Genomic DNA, 18,305 nt, shown 5'->3' on the forward strand with positions numbered 1-18,305 from the left:
AAATCTTATTAAAAGGTCTGCTGAAATTACGTCTTGTAATTATAAATCGTTTAATTAAAATTCAAGAATACCGGCCACTGATACTTGTAGAATTTCAGAAACTCAAGAATTTAAAGCACTCAATCACAAACTCTTAAATTTTCGCCTATTAATTCGACTACGAAAATAAATATTGTAACGAAGGAACACTTCGTTCTAACAGACACGTAATTCACTCACCAAATCCTCAAATCGTTTAGATGGACGGTTCTTTGCCAAAGGCTAAATAAGTATATAGATTATTTTATGTTTAACAAACTTGAACTATTTTTATTTGGATCTTTATTAGAACGTTTCCCTTCCGTTAGCCCTCATCAGGATGCAAATTATTCAGAATTATTTAAGGCAAGGATTTTGAATTTTTTAGAAATACAGCTTTAAACGATTCTCGGAACTTTATTTTTTCTGGTCTGGCTCTGCCTGTTAGTATAATGGCATTAGCCATTTCGCTAGCGGTAGCTGAATTGCTCCAAGTTTGAGCCAACGCTTAGTTAGGGCTATTTGTGTAGTCCCAGTTTATAAATCTATTTTAGAATCTATTTTTAAATTTTTGTTTAACTCCCGCAAGTGGTGCAGTTTCATTTATACGCACAAGTTGCCGCGCAGCTGGTATAGTGGTTAGTGACGCTGATTGCCTAACTAAGCAAGAATTCAAAGCTCGGAAAAGGCATGAATGTTTATAAGCTTATAGCATCTGTTCGACAAGAGGGCACTTAAAATACATGGCAAACCTAAAATCCTCTTCAGAGGTTAATGGCAGGCGAAAAGGGCTGGGAGACCCTGAAACTGCTTCCAAGATAATCTTCCTCAAAATTGTGGCAACGCTTAATACTTAGCGAGATTTCTCGGTACATATTATACCTAGAAAAATACACAAATAACGGTCTTTCTTTTCAACCTATACATATACGCACAAATTGCGCCTTCTGCTAAGTTTAAACAAAAAGATTTATTTAAAGCCTTCGTAGGACTTTTTTTGCACGTTTAAAGGCGCAACGATAACTCAGTTGGCGATCTAGTAGGGTCTGAAGTACTATTAAATTGGTATTACACAAATTCGGATCCTATAGCTATACTAAATGGTTGCCACAATACTTTTGCTTACTATTTAAACTCTAATTAATTTACATGTCGATTAAATTCGTAAAGCAGTGACAGAAAATATTTAATATAAGAATACCATCTTAGTTAAAATAATTCTTAAAACTTTTACCTCATTTACAGGAACAAGTTTCCAGCAACAAGCTCCGGACTTTTTGACAAGGCTTTCTCAAAAAAGGTTATAATGTGGTATGTAATATCTTATGTCCATCTTACATATACGTTAAGAAAAGCAATGCTGTTGTATTGAACTTCAGTCCGAGTACACTTTTATTTGGCAGACCCTGTGCTAAGTGCATACTTTTTGTGTTTCACTATACAGTTTTATATATTTAATTTACAATTTAATTATATTTTATCCTGATTTAAGAAATAATTTCCATTTAATGAACTTTAGCTCAGTAAAGCTAGGGGGCTAGTTGTAACAGGTAGAAATAAGAACTTTACGAGCTGGTTTTTTAAAATTTTGATTAGAATTTTCATTCAACAGAACTCTTATAAAGGGCCCTATTACGTTAACACAGATCAACAATAATATCAAGTCAATATTGTAACGAAATATACAAGCGCGGTGGGATAGCTCTCCCGCAAAGCAGGTTTAGGGTTGCCACAAAATAAATAAAATAGCAAGGGACGGCAGGGTTGCCACATTTGGCGACATTCGGCGACAAAATTGGCGATATACCATGGACGGTTGGAGAACCTTCTGGAATAAATTCTTACCGGTTTAGCCCAGAATGTTCTTGAACACAAGCCGAAAGCTATATAAACCCTGCTGGCCCGCAGTTAGTTAGTGTGTGCCTCGTCTAGCGAGCTGATAGTCACTGAGCGAGTGTCTCGAAGTCTAGCACCGAGTTGGTCGTCGAGGGCATCGAGAGAGTCTTTTAGTGTATCGCGAATTAGTGCATCGTCGAGTTTTGTCTTAGATTGTGCTGAGCAGAGAGCTATATTATTCTTGTGTATCGTCGAGTGCATCACGAGTTGTAGCGTGGAGAGTCTCGAGAGTACGTGGTGTTCGAGAACGACCAAGCAGAGTCGGGAGCTGTACTCTGGTGCTTTGCAGTGAAGCTGTCTCCACCGTTATTGCCTGACAGTGTGAAGGCTGTGTCGCTGAACTTGTCAGCGTGTTTATAATAGTTCGACGACTGTAAAAGTGATTTTGGAGCTATATGATTAATATTGGTAAATAAAGTGTGTTTCGATACTTCATGAAGTGTCGTCGTTATTAACTCGAAATCTACGAGCCCCGTACGAACGTGAAGGAAGAAAAGAACGTAATAACGGGTGTCAGAAAAAAACGTAACAATATTAAGTCATTATCACACAGAAAGGGGTACTGAAAGGTTGTGAGCATGTGCTTCGTCTTGGCTAATGAGAAAAAATATATTTCGTAAACTTTACTTAAGGTAAGCTAATTCATCTTTTTTTAAAAATGGTTTTATTGATTTATTTTGACTATGTTTTAAAATGTAATTTTTTAAATAATCGCAATATTTTTACAAAGCAACAAAAATGTCCGATACCATATGGTGGGACAAGTTGTAATAAAATTTCTTGTACAGAAAGCTTCACATTTCCATATCACTGAAAAGGAACTTTACGAAAAGCAAGAAAAAATCGGCAAACGCAAAACAATATCAATAAACTGATAGTGTCATGCCGCCAATTTTTAATTATTATAAGCATAATAACCATCGTTTACTCAGCAATGGTGCCATCGATCAATACTTAGACAAAACAAAAACGGAAACTTTCAGTGATGGAAATGCAGATGGTTCTCATAAAAATCCATCAAGTTGCCTATTCACAAGGAGAAAAACTGTGTTATGAACGACTGCAATAGCATATGTTTGTAATTCAAAAGGAAAGAGAATTCCAGTTCGCGCTAATATTGATACCAGCAGCATATCCATGGATGCTAACTCTCACTTTCAAATGTCGCTAGATACACCTGCAAAAGTAGCTAAAATGTGTCTAAATTCACAAGGAATTCGCTAAAAGTAGTAGCTAAAATTTAAAAAAAAAAAAAAAAAGTATAATCCATATTCTATAACAGGTTTTGTTAGTCATCATTTTTAAACTGATTCTGCATAAAAAATATAAATAATGTCTCAATTTTTCTGCGGACCAGCAAAAGTTATCATGGACCACTGGTTGGCGACCGCTGTACTAGACGATTCTTAAACTCTTGATTATATTATCATTGAAGTATAATAAAGCTGCAACATTTTATGTATAAAATAAATAATATTAATATCGATGTTAAATAATTAAAAATTAATATCAGTAATATTATTAATTACTTCATTTATCCCTGAGATGCCTAAGAAAGTGTCCATTTGACCAGCGGCAGACATTTGCTCAGTATCTTCACCTGAATAAGAAAATTGAAACTAAAATTAATAAGAAACAAAATACAGTTTTATCGTCTGAAGTAACAATGCATAGTAAGTCAGAAACAGATAAGCATGCATTACCAGTGGCTGAAGATCGAACAGCGAATTTCAGGCAGTCTACATTATTTTCAAACATTCTTCTCAAACACATTTCTATGGCTTTATTTGTTTCCTCTGAAAATTCAGTTTTCTCAAATTCTTCACACAAACTAATATTAGAAAGAAACAGGTTTTTATAATAGTTAAACAGCTACACAATAAAACAAACTGCTATCTCAAACATACGTTAAAACTGTGATTAATTACCTTTTACACATATCTTTCACATCTCCTTCTGTGTTCCCACTGTTTGAAAGAAAAATAAAGCAAATTATTAAACATTTAAATACTATAGATCTCAAGGAATGATTTAACACGAAGAATTTAAAATTAAAAACAGAATTTAACAGAAATTTTAAATAATAAGTACCATTGATAGTAATATGTGAACATTTTAAAACTCCTAATTTAAATTTTATTTGTGTATAATTTTAATGTTATTACTTTCATTTTGGTACATTTCTGAACTTAAAAAGAAACTACTGATTATTTATATTCAATTCTTTATCAGCGTAATGACTAATATTGAGCATATATATTTCAATAGGGCTTTTTTGCTTATACTGAACATTTATATTTCAATAGGGCTTTTTTACTTATACTGAACACATATATTTCAAGAAGGCTTTCTTGCTTATAGGCCATTTTTATAATTAATTTGTAATACACATGAATATATAGGAATACAGAATTATTTAAAATGCATAATTAATTAAAATAGTAATAGAAGTCTTTTCATCCCTTCTGTATTTCTTCCTCTGGAAAAGTAAGGTTTTATATTATATGTCATATATTTATTATAATTATAATTTTGTCCGTTGAATTAAAAAATGTGTGGGATTGAAATAATGATACCTGAATGTGTAATTGAGAAGGATTAAAAAAACAGTATTATTACGGATAAAATTTATGAAACATTCAATAATAGACTACTAACCAACATAGAAATTTAATTTTGAAATTATTGAAAGCAACGAATATGCACAAATTTATCTTTTATTTTGAGATAAAAAGCAAGCAACAGATTTTATTGCTTAAAATAAATGTTTTGATTACATACAATTTCAGTTTGTTTGAAATGTATCTAAATCATTATACAACTGAACAAAAACCTCATATAGAACAGGAAAATAAATATTTATAAGTAAATAATATACAAATATTTGGAAAACATTTTAAAAAAGAATTCAAACAGTATAAATATTGAATTACTTACTATAGAACATCTTCTAACAGCTTTATTTTGTCAAGAATTTCTTCGGTAATGAAATGTTGATAAGCTGTAGTAGTCACGACTATTCCTTTTGGCACTACAAACTGGAAAAAAATATTCTCATTTCATAAGCACAAAAACTTTGTAATGCAGGCAAAGAAGCCAAAATCAGAATTTCTATTACAACAATATACACAAATTAAAATATGACTTATCGGTAATGTTATCGGTTCAAAATTCTGTGCAATTTAATGGAGTTAATCAGAATTATATAGATATGTGAAAAACAAGAGATATGAGAATATTATAATAACATAAAAATCCGAATAAGATAAAAAAAATATAAGATGAAATGATAAACAAAAAAATTAAAAGAATTAGAAGAAATTAAAAAGACTAGAAGAATTAGTAAATTATTAGAAGAATTAAGAAGGTTAGTAAGTAACCAGAAAAATTATTTATTAGTGACTGATTAATAATTATTTATTTATTATTAGAAGAATTAAGAAGGTTAGTAAGTAATCAGAAAAATTATTTATTAGTGACTGATTAATAATTATTTCATTATTAACTAGCAGCTTCGCTGCCAGTCTTCGTCTGGCTTTTAAATGTACCGGGAAAATGGCTGAAGGGAACACCAAACGTTAAATTTAAAAACTGCGTAGAATTTACTCTGCAGAACAACTTCATAAAAAAAAGGTTATTACGTATACCAAAATTACAATGAAATAAGCAAAATCCCTTAATGCAAATATTAATTATCCTAATAAATAAATTAACAAACTTCCCTTTGCAAAATCTTAAGAACTCAAATGGTATAAAAGAGGTTAAGAACTTTTTTTCCTAAAAAAAATCACTCAACTTTTCAATATCTTAAAAACAGTGAAATGAGCAATAAATAACATAAAAGAATACAAAAAGCAAAAAAATTCTGAAAAGCAAAGTATAATTAATGATATTTTATCTATATTTTCAAGAGAAAAAAATTACAATGAAATAAGCTATATCCCTTAATACAAATATTAATTATCCTAATAAACAATTAACTAACTTTCTGTTGAAGAACAAAAAATCATGCAAAACCTTCAATACCTTACAAACAGAGAAATAAGCAAAAAATAATATGAAAGCAACTCAAAAAATATAAAATTCCGCGCAGAAGTTTACTCTGCAGAACAACTTTATCAAAAAAAATCAATAAAAATGTATTATATATATATATAAATGACAATGAAATATGCCAGTCTCTTAAAAACACTGACATAAGAAATACGATGAAAAATTGCTGCCAAACCCATATTTCTAAAAGAATGAAACTATTCAAAATGATGCGATTTCATCGAAAATCTATCAACAACAATAAGACAGGAAAATTGTTGCCAAAATCAGATTTTTAAAGATGTGAGATGTGAGAAGTGTACTCGGAAGCTTCATTTATTTTTTTTTAAATATAAAATATTATCATTTTTCCAAAATTCTTTTTGTAAAAGCAGTCGCAAGGATAAAATTTTAACGTGTCCAAAAATCAATGAAAAATAAACTGTACATTTTTAAAAATAAACTTTTTTAGAAAATCCCGTTGAAAAGGTGTTAAGCTTCCTTTGTTAAACAAATTCATATTTAATCGATTTATTGAAACACGAAATTTATTTTAAGTTCGTAAAATAGCTAAGTGCCTATGTTTCATGGCGATGGGAAAATGGACTGTGTAGAGTAAAATCTCGCTTTATGTCTCAAAATGACGCGATTTCGTCGCAAAACATAAAATAAAAAAAATTCGAATTCGAATTTCAAAAAAAATCGCTTCGAGGTGCACTGGCTCTTGTCTAGATGCACCTATGTACCAAATTTCATAGCCGTGGGTCTATTAGCTTACGCGCAGCTCGAACAAAAGACACACACACAGACAGACTCTTTCTTTTATTATATGTAGAGATTAATTAGAAGAATAAGATAAAAATAAGAATTAACGTGAAAAATAAGTGATTAAAGAAAAAACGAGCAATCGAACGAGTGTTAGACTTCTCGTATTATACACTCTTAGAAAAAAAAAAAAAAAAAAAAAGACGCACCAAGAAGGAGTTATCCGAATGGGACGAAAATCGGTAGAAGTGATGTACATGTACAGAAAACAAATGATTACAGTTTGAGAAAAATTGGATGATTTATTGAAGTGATAGAGCTGTACAAAGGGAAAAAGTCAGTAACGCGTTTGTCCACCTATGGCCCTTATGCAAGCAGCTATTCGGCTTGGCATCGATTGATAGACGTTGCGAATGTTCTCCTGAGGGATATCGTGCCATATTCTGTCCCACTGGCGCGTTAAATCGTCAACATCCAGAGCTGGTTGGAGGGTCCTGCACATAACGCTCCAAGCGTGCTCAATCGGAGAGAGATCCGGCGACCTTGCTGGCCAAGGTAATGTTCGACAAGCACTAAGGCAAGCAGTAGAAACATGTGCAGTGTGGGGGCGGGCATTATCTTGCTGAAATGTAAACCCAGGGTGGCGTGACATGAAGGGCAACACAACGGGCCTTAGAACTTCGTCGCCGTACCGCTGTGCTATAAGGTTCCGGCGGATGATAACCAAAGTTGTCCTACTATGAAATGAAATGGCACCTCAGGCGATCACTTCTGGTTGTCGGCCTGTCTGCTGGAAGATAGTCAGGTTGGTATCACACCGCTGTCCGGGGCGTCTCCAAAGTCGCCTTCGCTGGTCATCGGAGCTCAGTTCAAAGCGGGACTCGTCACTGAAGACTATTCTACTCCAGTCAGTGACATTCCAGTGCGAATGAACCCAACACTACAGCAAACGGGCTTGACGTTGTACAGAGGTCAATTGCAGTTGGCGCAAGGGGCGTCGTGACCTCAGCCACCTTTCTATGAGCCGTCTATGAATGGTCCTTGCGGTCACTGAAGCACTAGTTGCCCGTACAATCAATAATAATGATGCATCTGGGGCTGCGAGTGCCGCTCTGACGATTGCTCGGTCTTCACGTTCTGTCGTTCCTCTAGGCCTACCACTTCCTTCTTGACGCTGTGTTCCTGCCAATATCGTCTAATAGTGGCATCGCTCCTGCTCAAATGTCAAGCTATTCGCCGATAAGACCAACCGGCTTCTTTTAGCCCAACTACACGACCTCTCCCAAATTCTGACATCTGCGCATACCGTTCGCGCACCTGTATGAGAGGCATACTTACTGTCTACCAGAGTACACGGAATGAAATTCGTGAAGAATTTATGACCTGGAATCGTAATTTCTCCTCTTAAATATTCAAATATTCTGTCAGTTGCGCAGATAAGATGCGCTGTAGCGACAACCTTTCATACATCGGTGGTCAAAATGTAAAATTTTGCATTTTCCGTCCAAACCTCTATGCATATCAATTTGTGTCCAATTTGCTTTATATCTTCTCGGTGCGTCGTTTTTTTTTTTTTTTTTTTTTTTTTTGTCTAATTTCATTCCGTGTACTCTGGTAGACAGTAAGTATATTCTATAAATAAGTTCATAAATTATTCAGCATTTATCTCAAAAACTCATTTTGAGTAATGTCAGCAGTAGCGAATGGTTAATAGCCTGAAAAGTAGTTTGTTCCAGTCAGACTTCTTCAAAGGCTTAATTACTTCATAAATCATCTTACAAATGTTAAAACAACCTCTTTGCATTCGAAATATTAATCGTTAGGAAAGTCAAGATGGTCAGTGAAGTTCAGTCACGAATCACTACCGTATAGGAACATCGGTTTATGTCTCTATTAGAAACAGCTGATTTTTCACGTTTCATACTTTAGTAAGCTTAATGGAACTACATGGTCATCATTTAATTTTACATACAAGCGTATATTAAAGAAAACTTACCGTTTGCAAATCTCTGCTTAAATGACTCAGTTTCCCCAACGATGATCCTTTTCCTCCCGTTAATTCTGGTTCTTGGCATAGCTGGTCAGTAAAGGTAACCACCAATGGCAACGCTAATTGTCAAATAAATGCTTTATGTAAAATCCTTTAAAGAAAATTTATCAGCAACATATCAAAATACAGCCAAACCTTACATGTATTGCAAGTTCATTAAAATATCAGGCAGTAAACCTTTTCTTAAGATGAACTGAAAAAAAAAAATTTCCTTAAGAAAATAACGGACTTAGCCAGACAATCTAAAGAAGCGACTTGTGTTAGAATCCGCAGCGTTCTGAAAAACCTCAATGAAGATTCCTCAAAATGAATTAATACCAAGATGCAAAAGGTGATTTTCCTGCAACGAAAGTTCCACTCCTGTAATTTCTCTCTTAGGGGTGGTGTTTTCTGCACTTAACTCCCATCATCAGCTGTGAACGGCCTTTCGGCATTACGTGAGGAGGCAGTGAACGTGTCCCTGGTTAATGCTGCATATCAGAATTTAGATACTAAATACTGCAAACAATTTTTCTGAGAAAACTGTTAAATATTACTATTGCTAATTTTTGATTAACATTATTTTTCGTATTTGCTTAATTTTATTACTATTTTTTAATTTATAAATAAAAGGAGTTTTACCTTCACATAAGTAATTATATTTATTATATGCCATTTTTATGGTTTTGAAATTAGTTACATAAATTCACAATAAGTGAGTGGCATTTTAGCAATAGACAGAACTATTTATTTTTTTCAATACAACACCTGTTTCGCAATTTAGAAATATAAAAGTATGTTGACAACTAATATCTGCACAAACAGTTTACTCATAAGCGTTAGCAGAAAAACTTTCCAAGAGGATGCAAAGAATAGAGATATATATTTACATTAATAATGTTTTTGTAAAATTATTTAATTTGGGGGCTTCTCAAGGCGATTATAAAACGAAGTTCTGCATCAGTGCAAAAACACATATGCTATACGTACAGATATATAAAAATGCATTTTTTACTCAATTCCATGGGCCCAAAGGTGCGTAGTCCTATTATGAAATCCACTGTGAAGTGATACTCAGCATAATGATTTAGCAATGAAGATATGTCAGTGTTAATGAGAGACTCAATGTTAAGGAGCTATATTGAGTATCCACATAATATATCCTCTAAATAATTTAAACGCAATATGTCAAATTAGTAATATATTGAAAACAACAAAATTCAGAACCAAAACAAAACAAAACAAAAAACTTTTATTTAAAAAAGTTTAAAATCTGTGAAGTTTGACTCTGCTTTTTTATATTTTTTTATTTATTATTATTTATTGAAAATGTACCGTTGTTAAAGAAAGTCTTTGAAGTACGAGGGAAAGTATTTCTTCTTTCTCCCATTTTTCACAGTAAGCGACATGGTAAAATTATCGTCTACTCTAACTCAAATACAAGCTCAGTGCAGGATTTACGTATACGCTACACAAGCTATAGCTTAGGAACACCCCTTTCTTGGGGGGCTCCAAAAATTTAAAATATAGTACAAGTATAGTATTAAACCTAACGCGTCGCGCAGCAGCACCACAGGTCCAGGGTTCGATCCCAGGGTTGGGCAAGGTTGACTCAGCCTTTCATCCCTGAAGTGGGTCAATAAAATGAGTACCAAATTCGCTTGGGAACTAAACACCGGGGCTCCTGCGGCAAGCTGACTACTTGTCCAAGCAAAGATGCCCAAGCCCCCCCCGGGTGCCCACGTCTAGAAAGCAGATATCAGGGTGCACTACCGGCCATGGATCTCTAAGGGCTGTTTGTGCTGCAGAATTTAGTTTATAGTATTAAAATATAGTGTAACAGATTTATAATAATCTCCATCAAGTCCTTCCTTTGGAATAGGATAGTGTTCAAAATATTCTGGCTGCCTCTCTCCTCGGACCTCAAGTCTTGGACTGTTTTCTTACGGAAATGTCGAAAAACAGATATAACATGCTAAATATGTGATTCAAACACGTTAGACGAAATGAAGCTCTCCTCACCACTACTGGCATTGCTCTCATAACACCTGGCAGCTTACTCTGCCTCACAGCCGGGATAATGGTTAGTGACTCTGATTGCCGTACCTAAAAGTCCGGATTCCGGACCCATCCCCGGGCTGCTCCCTCAAAACTGGGAGCGGAAGTGAGCTAAAGTCGGGCTGTCTCCTATATGTACTCAACGCTCTTGCCAACGAAAGGCGCATCTGACGTCTTGCCACTACGAATGTCGTGTACTTGTGCTGACCATTATCTAGCAAGTGAAATTGGAACAACAACAGCTTCCTGTAACTTTAGTCAAGGCATGAAAAAGCATGTAATTTAGTTATGAGTAACTTAGTATGAAAAGTCATGACCGCCTGTGTCAAATATTGACCAATATAAATTTGCATATTAAATATTTTCTCTAAGGAATGTCGAAAGCCAAAGTACATAATGCTTATTTCCAACCTTGGTTACAGCAGACGATTAACAGGCGATAAATAAGTAGTCTTCGAGCGGAGGTCCAGAGGCCGGAACGGTGGTCATGGGTAGCCAGTGGCAATCAGTAAGTGCAAAATGAATACATAATGGACGCCAAAGTCCCCACCTGAGTTATGAGTTTCCTTATGTTAACTTACTATTATTTGTGTTTCACAAAATAAACTATCTGGTAACTGAAGGAGCTGTGTTTCCCGTAAAGCGTAACACTCGAGGTCAGATCTTTTAAAGTTTCATTTTAAGCGGAAAGGAACTAGAAATTGGTAATGCATAATATTTAAAGATCATATTCTAACAGCTTATGTTTGAAATAAAAAGCCAACATTTCCAAAATTAGCTGTAATGATATTTATCAAATACTTTCGATAATGAACACCTCATCTGTAATTAATTTTAGTTCAAAATAAGCCGTTATTTTTTTAAAGCAACTAATTAGTTTATTTATGATTACGCAAGAGTATTCATTAGAATATAATTTCAAAATTTTTTATGTGTATATTCAAATTTTCATACCCGAAAGAGATGTTTTCTCTACTGTAACCTCTGGCATTTCTTTTCTGGATATTTCTGTAATATGCCTGGAAAAAAATTGCGTTATTTCTTAACAAATACAGCGATGATTATCATTACTAAATTTAAATTGTTAATTTATTTCACACACAAGGTTTTTATACAGCTACATTCTTCATTTAGGCGAAGAACTGACACATGAGAGTAATTCACTCATACTACATAGCCTTTTATAGTTCAAATAGTAAAAGCGTTCAAATAGCTTTTACTATTTGAACTATAAAAAGTTGGCTTAGCACTACAATTTCAAGTTGGCAAATCATTTGGAAGTCATTTTAATTCAAGATCATAGACATTGCCTTGATTACCGAAAGGAAAGAGGCTTAATAGTAACCGAGGGGTCAAGACTGCTAAAGCTCGAAGTTTCGACCTGGGTTTAATCCCAGGAGAACGGATTCGCTGCATGGCTAATTTTTGGGGGTTTTCGCTATATGTCACTTGAATACGAGCCAGTTTTCGTTAGAATGTCCTCACCGACGGCATCCCTCCCCTCAGGCAAACACTTCTAGTGTGTTTTGCCAAATTTAAATAACCAAATCGAAACCAGTAGAAAATTTCAAGCTTCAGCTTTTACTATAGTGAAGGAAAACTTCATTAAAAAAAAAAGGATGTTATGAAATCAGATCCGGCCGGTAAATCTCTTTTTCCTCGTCGCATTAAGCCTGTCAACTTTAAATTTTATTTAGTTTTTTTTTCAGCTTTTACTATTTGATTAAAGACTTTTTAATTGCTATTTGTACTAAAATTGATATATGTTTTTGGGGAGGTTATGGTTAAATTTATGCTAAAATCAAGTGAATATTTTGAACAGTTAATTAAAAAAAACTTAAGATATTAATGTAAAATGATTATAAGAATTGAAATTACACGTCTGTTTTGTAAAACACTTCATGTTTCATTTAGTAAACTGGAAGCAAATGGCAGAAAATGGTCTCATTTTGATTTTAAAAAGACATCTAAAATACGTACATTTTAAATACATTTCGCCATATTTTAATAGCCTGTTCTTGAAATAAAATCTTGCGTATGAAATTGATAAAAACATTGTACGATTTATATCTTCTTTATTCAAAACAGTTCTTTAAAAATGCTATATCACTCATGATTTTTGAAAAAGAAATGTGTCTATGCCAAATGAGCTTCAGATTCTGAGCTCATCAATTGCATAAACGTAAAAAATTTACCATCCATATGATGTAAAAGTTTTAATAACAAAAATAGCAAAAGTATTAACTTTATGATAGTCAGTGATTACTAACTTAACTTAAGTTATCATAAAACTAAGAAAACTATAAATGTTTTACAAATATACGCTTGAAAGAGTTAAAGTTTTTGAGATGAATTTTCGGTACTTAATTGTTAATATGGCTCCTGTTATTTAAACAGCACCAAAAAGTCACAAATAGTCGCCAAGTGGCCGGCAGCCCTAAAACAGGATCTCTTATAGTCCACCTAGGAAGATATCTGATTAGGCCACATTTTAATGTATTTTTATCGTCTATATACATATATATATATAAAGAGAGATAAATAGATATTTAAGGATTTTTTTATATACAAAGAAGTTTAAAACAAAAATAGAATTTGGCGATGGTATGAGATATACGTTGGCAATTATCGTAACTTTCGTGCGATTTAAATAACGGGTTCTTAATATGAAGGAGGACCAAAGTTTTCTCAATTCTTCAGCTTATATTATAAAGGTAGGAACTACTACAATACGTATTCTACCATTACTTCAAAACACGTATTGCGAGGACAGCAGAAGAGTCTCTGTGATGACAAGGCCGTAGTATTTCTAGTACGTAATGCAAGTAAGCTTCCCATTATGTTGCATTTTGTATGCAAAGAAACAGTCGAGCAAGAGACAAATCACACCAACACACAAAGAATAGCAAGTGAAAATACTGTACATGGTGAGAAATGTATGTCACATGATGCCTTAGTAGGCATCATAAAACTTATTCCAACTTCATGTAAGACTTGGTCTCAGTTGTTGATTGAAGTTATGGACAAACCAGAAGGATTATTTTATTTAAAAGAAGTTTTCTGATACGAGCGAGTACAGGACAAAAGAAAGAATTTTTCATTACATCAATATTCTTACGAAATGTCCAACTGCGGTAAGATAGATTTCCCGCAGCAAGTCAGGGTTGCCAGATTTGGCATGAAATCGCCCATTTCGCGACATAATCGGAGATATGCTGTAGAAAGTTGGAGAACATTCTGGAACGAATTCTTACCAGTTTGGCTCAGAATGGTCTTGAAGGCAGGCCAAAAGCTATATAAACCTTGCCTGTACACGAAGTAGTAGTCTAGAGAGTGTCTCGTAGTCTCTCGAGTTGATCGTCGAGTGTAACACAAGTTAGTGCATCGTGAGTGTGTCTTGGCAGTGTATCACAAGTTGGTGCATCGAGAGTGAGCATCGTTAAGGCTATCATCGAGTGCATCAAGAGTTATAGCATGGAGAAACTCGAGAGTACGTTGAGTTGCGAAAACGACCGAACAGAATCGAGAGCTGTACTCTAGTGCTTTGCCATGAACCTTTCTTCACCGTTACAGCCTGATAGCCTGAAAACTGTGTTGCTGATTCTTTCAGCGTGCTTGCCGTAGTTTTTCGACGACTATAAACGTGTTTTTGGAACTATCCAGAGTAATACTGACAAATAAATTGTGTTTTCATGCTTCATCAAGTGTTGTGGTTAATAACTCCAAATTCACAAACCCGTGCAGAACGCAACAATTTATTATTATAAACCGCCCAGCCGGTAAAGTGGTTAGTGACCCTGACTGCCGTAGCGATGGGTCGGGGTTCGAATACCGGTGAAGGCATGGTTGTGACTGGCCGTCCCTTCATTCGGCGCAAAGGAGGCCACATATTAGGTGCTTTCATAATGAAATGCCACCACTTCTGATCATTGTACTGGCGCAAGGCTATGGCTATTAAATAAAGAACACGGCTATTAAATATACATATATATTAGACAACTTCCTGAAATTTTAACTTCATATTCAACTTATCCGAACACGTTGAAAAGGCCAATTTTGGCAAAAAATGGCAATTATCTTTTATTCGTTTATTGGATAGATTGTTTATTTAGCTTTCGAGAACTGGTCTGCTTTTGTTTCTACGTTAATTAGAAACCGAGATATTAAGGATTTCATAATGACACAAAAACCGCAAATGGGCATTTAAATCAGAGAAAGTGCGCATTCAAAGGGTTCAAAAGAGCTAGAAATGGACATAAATAATTTTTTACCTTTGAAATGTAATGTAAAGACTTTTAAAAAGAGTGAATTAATAGAATATTATCTTTAATCTGTGCAGCAACTTGAAATTATTTCCAATAAAATGCAATATTTTTATTAATTACCTTTTGAAAGTGTTGTGTCCTCGCTAGCATATGAGTTTGATTTGATTCGAAACATTGCATACTGAAATTAGATTTATCTTAGTCTTTGATTATTTTTAATAACATTCGAGATAAAAGTATAATAAAGGGTGATAAAAAAATGCGTGTTTGTAAACGAAAATCCGTAAGGAACAAATTTATGAAACGGGTTGTGAAGGAAATTGAGAATAATATTAATAAAGCAATTCCCATGGAGTGAACTAAAACTAAAATGTTCCTCATCGGCAGGAGATATTTTTGAAAGTGATTTGTGACGTAAAAGATATTTATATTTAAGTAGTGTCACTAAATATGAACGCATAAGTCATATTCAGAAGTCCCGTTCCAGAGTTAGAAAATTGAAGGGAAAACAAAAATATCTTGATAGCGGTGTTAATGTCGCTCACTAATGAATGTCTTTATTGACAAACTTCAAAATGGAGTTAGAGTCATGAATGGAAAGTGCTGTAATTGCTCCATTTTTCACATTTTCTCTAGTGCAAAACTACCTATACATGATCAGTGCCCCAGATGGACCAGACATTTTTTGTAAATATCAGCGAGGTGTATCAGTTAGAAGAGTGTCCATAAACAAATCGAAAGGACTTTGTCAAAGAATGTAATTAATATTCTTCAGAGTATATATAAAACTATGTGAGCAGAAGCTCTTATAAAAGTGCTTATAAAGAAAGACACAAAATAAAAAAAAACTTTTAATGACATTTTGAATGTTATAAAAAATGTTATAAACATATTTTAGTATTATTCTCCCACAGTTCTGAACTGAATAAATTGGCTGATTCGAAAATTTATGATTTATATTATTGCATTGGATTAAAGTTTAAAGAAAGAATGTCAAACTAAAACATTAAAATTTAAAAAATATTTCGAATCAAACCTTTTTATGTGAACTCCGCTTCCTTTCTTCTCATCTGCATTGAAACTAAACAGACTGAAAGAAGTTGCAACACCGTCTCTTTTATTGTAGATCTGCAGGACTGGACTAGAGAACGATCCACTCAGTTTATAAGAACATTCTGCAAAAAATTTATATTGTCATAGTTCCAAAGAACATTCTGAAATCAACCCAAATAAGTAGCAATTTATTTTTGATTAAACCAGCAACCATACACTGAATGCGGATGTACTTATAAACAATACACTGTATGCGGATGTACTTATAAACAATACATTGTATGCGTATGTACTTATAAACAATACACTGAATGCGGCAATGCTCAGATTTTTTAATTTTAATGCAGCCTGAACTAAATATTTTGCATGCACATTCCTACTGATTCAAAGTAACTGATAGGTATATCCATTAAAATATTTTTTACTCGTATTTTATTTTAACCGCTGGGCGGGCTTCCAACCTAAGGTATTGACGAAACGGAAAAGTGACAGATCAGCGGAAGGCAAATCTATATTGTTCGCTAGCAGAAAGAAATAGTTACAGTAGCAAGGTTTGTTATATTGACAACTTTACACATAGTGCTACAAATAATTCATATATAAATAATAAGAATAATCTAATAAGAATGTTCTTATTTCTGCTACTGAATCGGCTGCCTTCAGTCTTGTGAGTCTAATGAGAAGTATAAATATAATACAATACAATACAATGACATCGTACAGGAATGTTGAACGCGAAATAATGCTTTTTATTTATTTATTTGTAAACGAAAGAAAAAATGGAAATCAAAATATTCTAATTTCTATTTACCGTTAGCCTCCAAAGAAACTAATTCTTAGCTGCTTCTAACTAACTTTTCTGTTGATAAAGGATGTTAATTCATTCGTATATTGAAAAAAACCAGGTATATATTGAAATTTTCGTTTGTGTTTGCTGGTGTTCTTTTTATCTCATTTTCTCTTTTGCAATTGAATTAAAATCCTTCTGTTTGCTTTTCGAAAATATAGTTCTGCACGTTATATTTATTTTACATCTATTCCTTCTGCTCTTTTTTTTTTAATTTCTTGAATTTAACAAATTGTGTACATACTTCATTGTCTCCATTCTGATCACGTATGATGTCTCACTATCATCTTCATTTCCTCTGTACTCTCTAAACTGGTTCGCTTTAAGTCCTTCACAAGAAAAGCTATCAAACTTCCCGATAACAATCGCCTCGAAACTTTCTATAGTGATCATGCATGTGAATAAAATATCCACTTGACGGTGATTGCATGAAAACACGCAGATGTTCTCCGCAATGTTAAATGAAATCGGTAATTTTATACTTCCTATGTAATCTGAATCTTGTAAAGCCTATCTTTTGTTTGTATTTTTTTTTTTTTTTTTTGCATTTATTCTGGATCTAATAAAGTTCGGATTATTCCATGGAAATGGTACTTTATTATTAAAGAAGCTACTTCGATCAGTCACTAAAACTGGCAAACTTGTAATACCAGTAATAGCTACAATGTATCATATAATATAATATATTATAATGCTTAATGTTCGCAGTGCCGAAGCTATAAGCGATGCCAAATTACTGCAATTTTCTGCTTTTTTAAAACGAAAACATACTGCAATGTAACATGGGGTGAACAACAATTTAATTCTTTCCATATACATAGCGATCTCTATTTGCTTAAAATAAAATCAAAGATTTGCATAAATTCGTCATCGGGCACAGCCTTCTCATTGCGCACATTAAGCATTACATACAAATATTATACCCTAGCGGTTCCTCATTTTTTAAGGATGCCACAGTGTAGTAAAGGTAAGAATGCGCATGGTGCAGAAAATAATCATTGAATCAAAATTAATGAACCAGTAGTCAAAATGAATCAAAATTATGGAACCAATTATTCCGAAAAACAATTAAATATTTTTTTACGGAAAACAGAAAAAAATTACATAGCATTTTTCTAAACGAACGTGAAGCAAACAGTTGATAAATGTGTGTAGAGACATTAGGTTATTTCGAAGCAGGAGACATGAAAAATGAACAATGACCTCACTGGGACTCAAACCTCGGACATCTCGAATACGCGTCGACTGTGCTCTCTATTACACCACGAAGGCATGCTAAGAAGGAGGGAGAAATACCTTATAATTGTTACTCTAATTTTACTGAAATTAAAAAACGAGAGAG

The 18,305-nt window shown here is 33.6% G+C and overlaps 1 protein-coding gene across 1 annotated transcript in view; it reads right to left on the reverse strand.

Annotated features, from left to right (window-relative positions):
* The window catches only part of LOC118181217 (uncharacterized), a 119,616-nt gene that overhangs the window by 67,918 nt on the left and 33,393 nt on the right, over positions 1-18,305 (reverse strand). Inside the window, exons 10-16 of the mRNA XM_035350298.2 lie at positions 16,100-16,238; positions 11,753-11,817; positions 8,708-8,820; positions 4,852-4,952; positions 3,843-3,881; positions 3,618-3,745; positions 3,444-3,514 (exon numbers count right to left, since the gene is read on the reverse strand). Coding sequence (XP_035206189.2) covers positions 3,444-3,514; positions 3,618-3,745; positions 3,843-3,881; positions 4,852-4,952; positions 8,708-8,820; positions 11,753-11,817; positions 16,100-16,238 — 656 coding nt within the window. The remainder of the gene's footprint in view (positions 1-3,443; positions 3,515-3,617; positions 3,746-3,842; positions 3,882-4,851; positions 4,953-8,707; positions 8,821-11,752; positions 11,818-16,099; positions 16,239-18,305) is intronic.

This window comes from Stegodyphus dumicola, chromosome 7 (genome assembly GCF_044657685.1).
Source record: "Stegodyphus dumicola isolate Sdum_Otavi_A_Nest chromosome 7, ASM4465768v1".
Classification (NCBI taxonomy): domain Eukaryota; kingdom Metazoa; phylum Arthropoda; class Arachnida; order Araneae; family Eresidae; genus Stegodyphus; species Stegodyphus dumicola.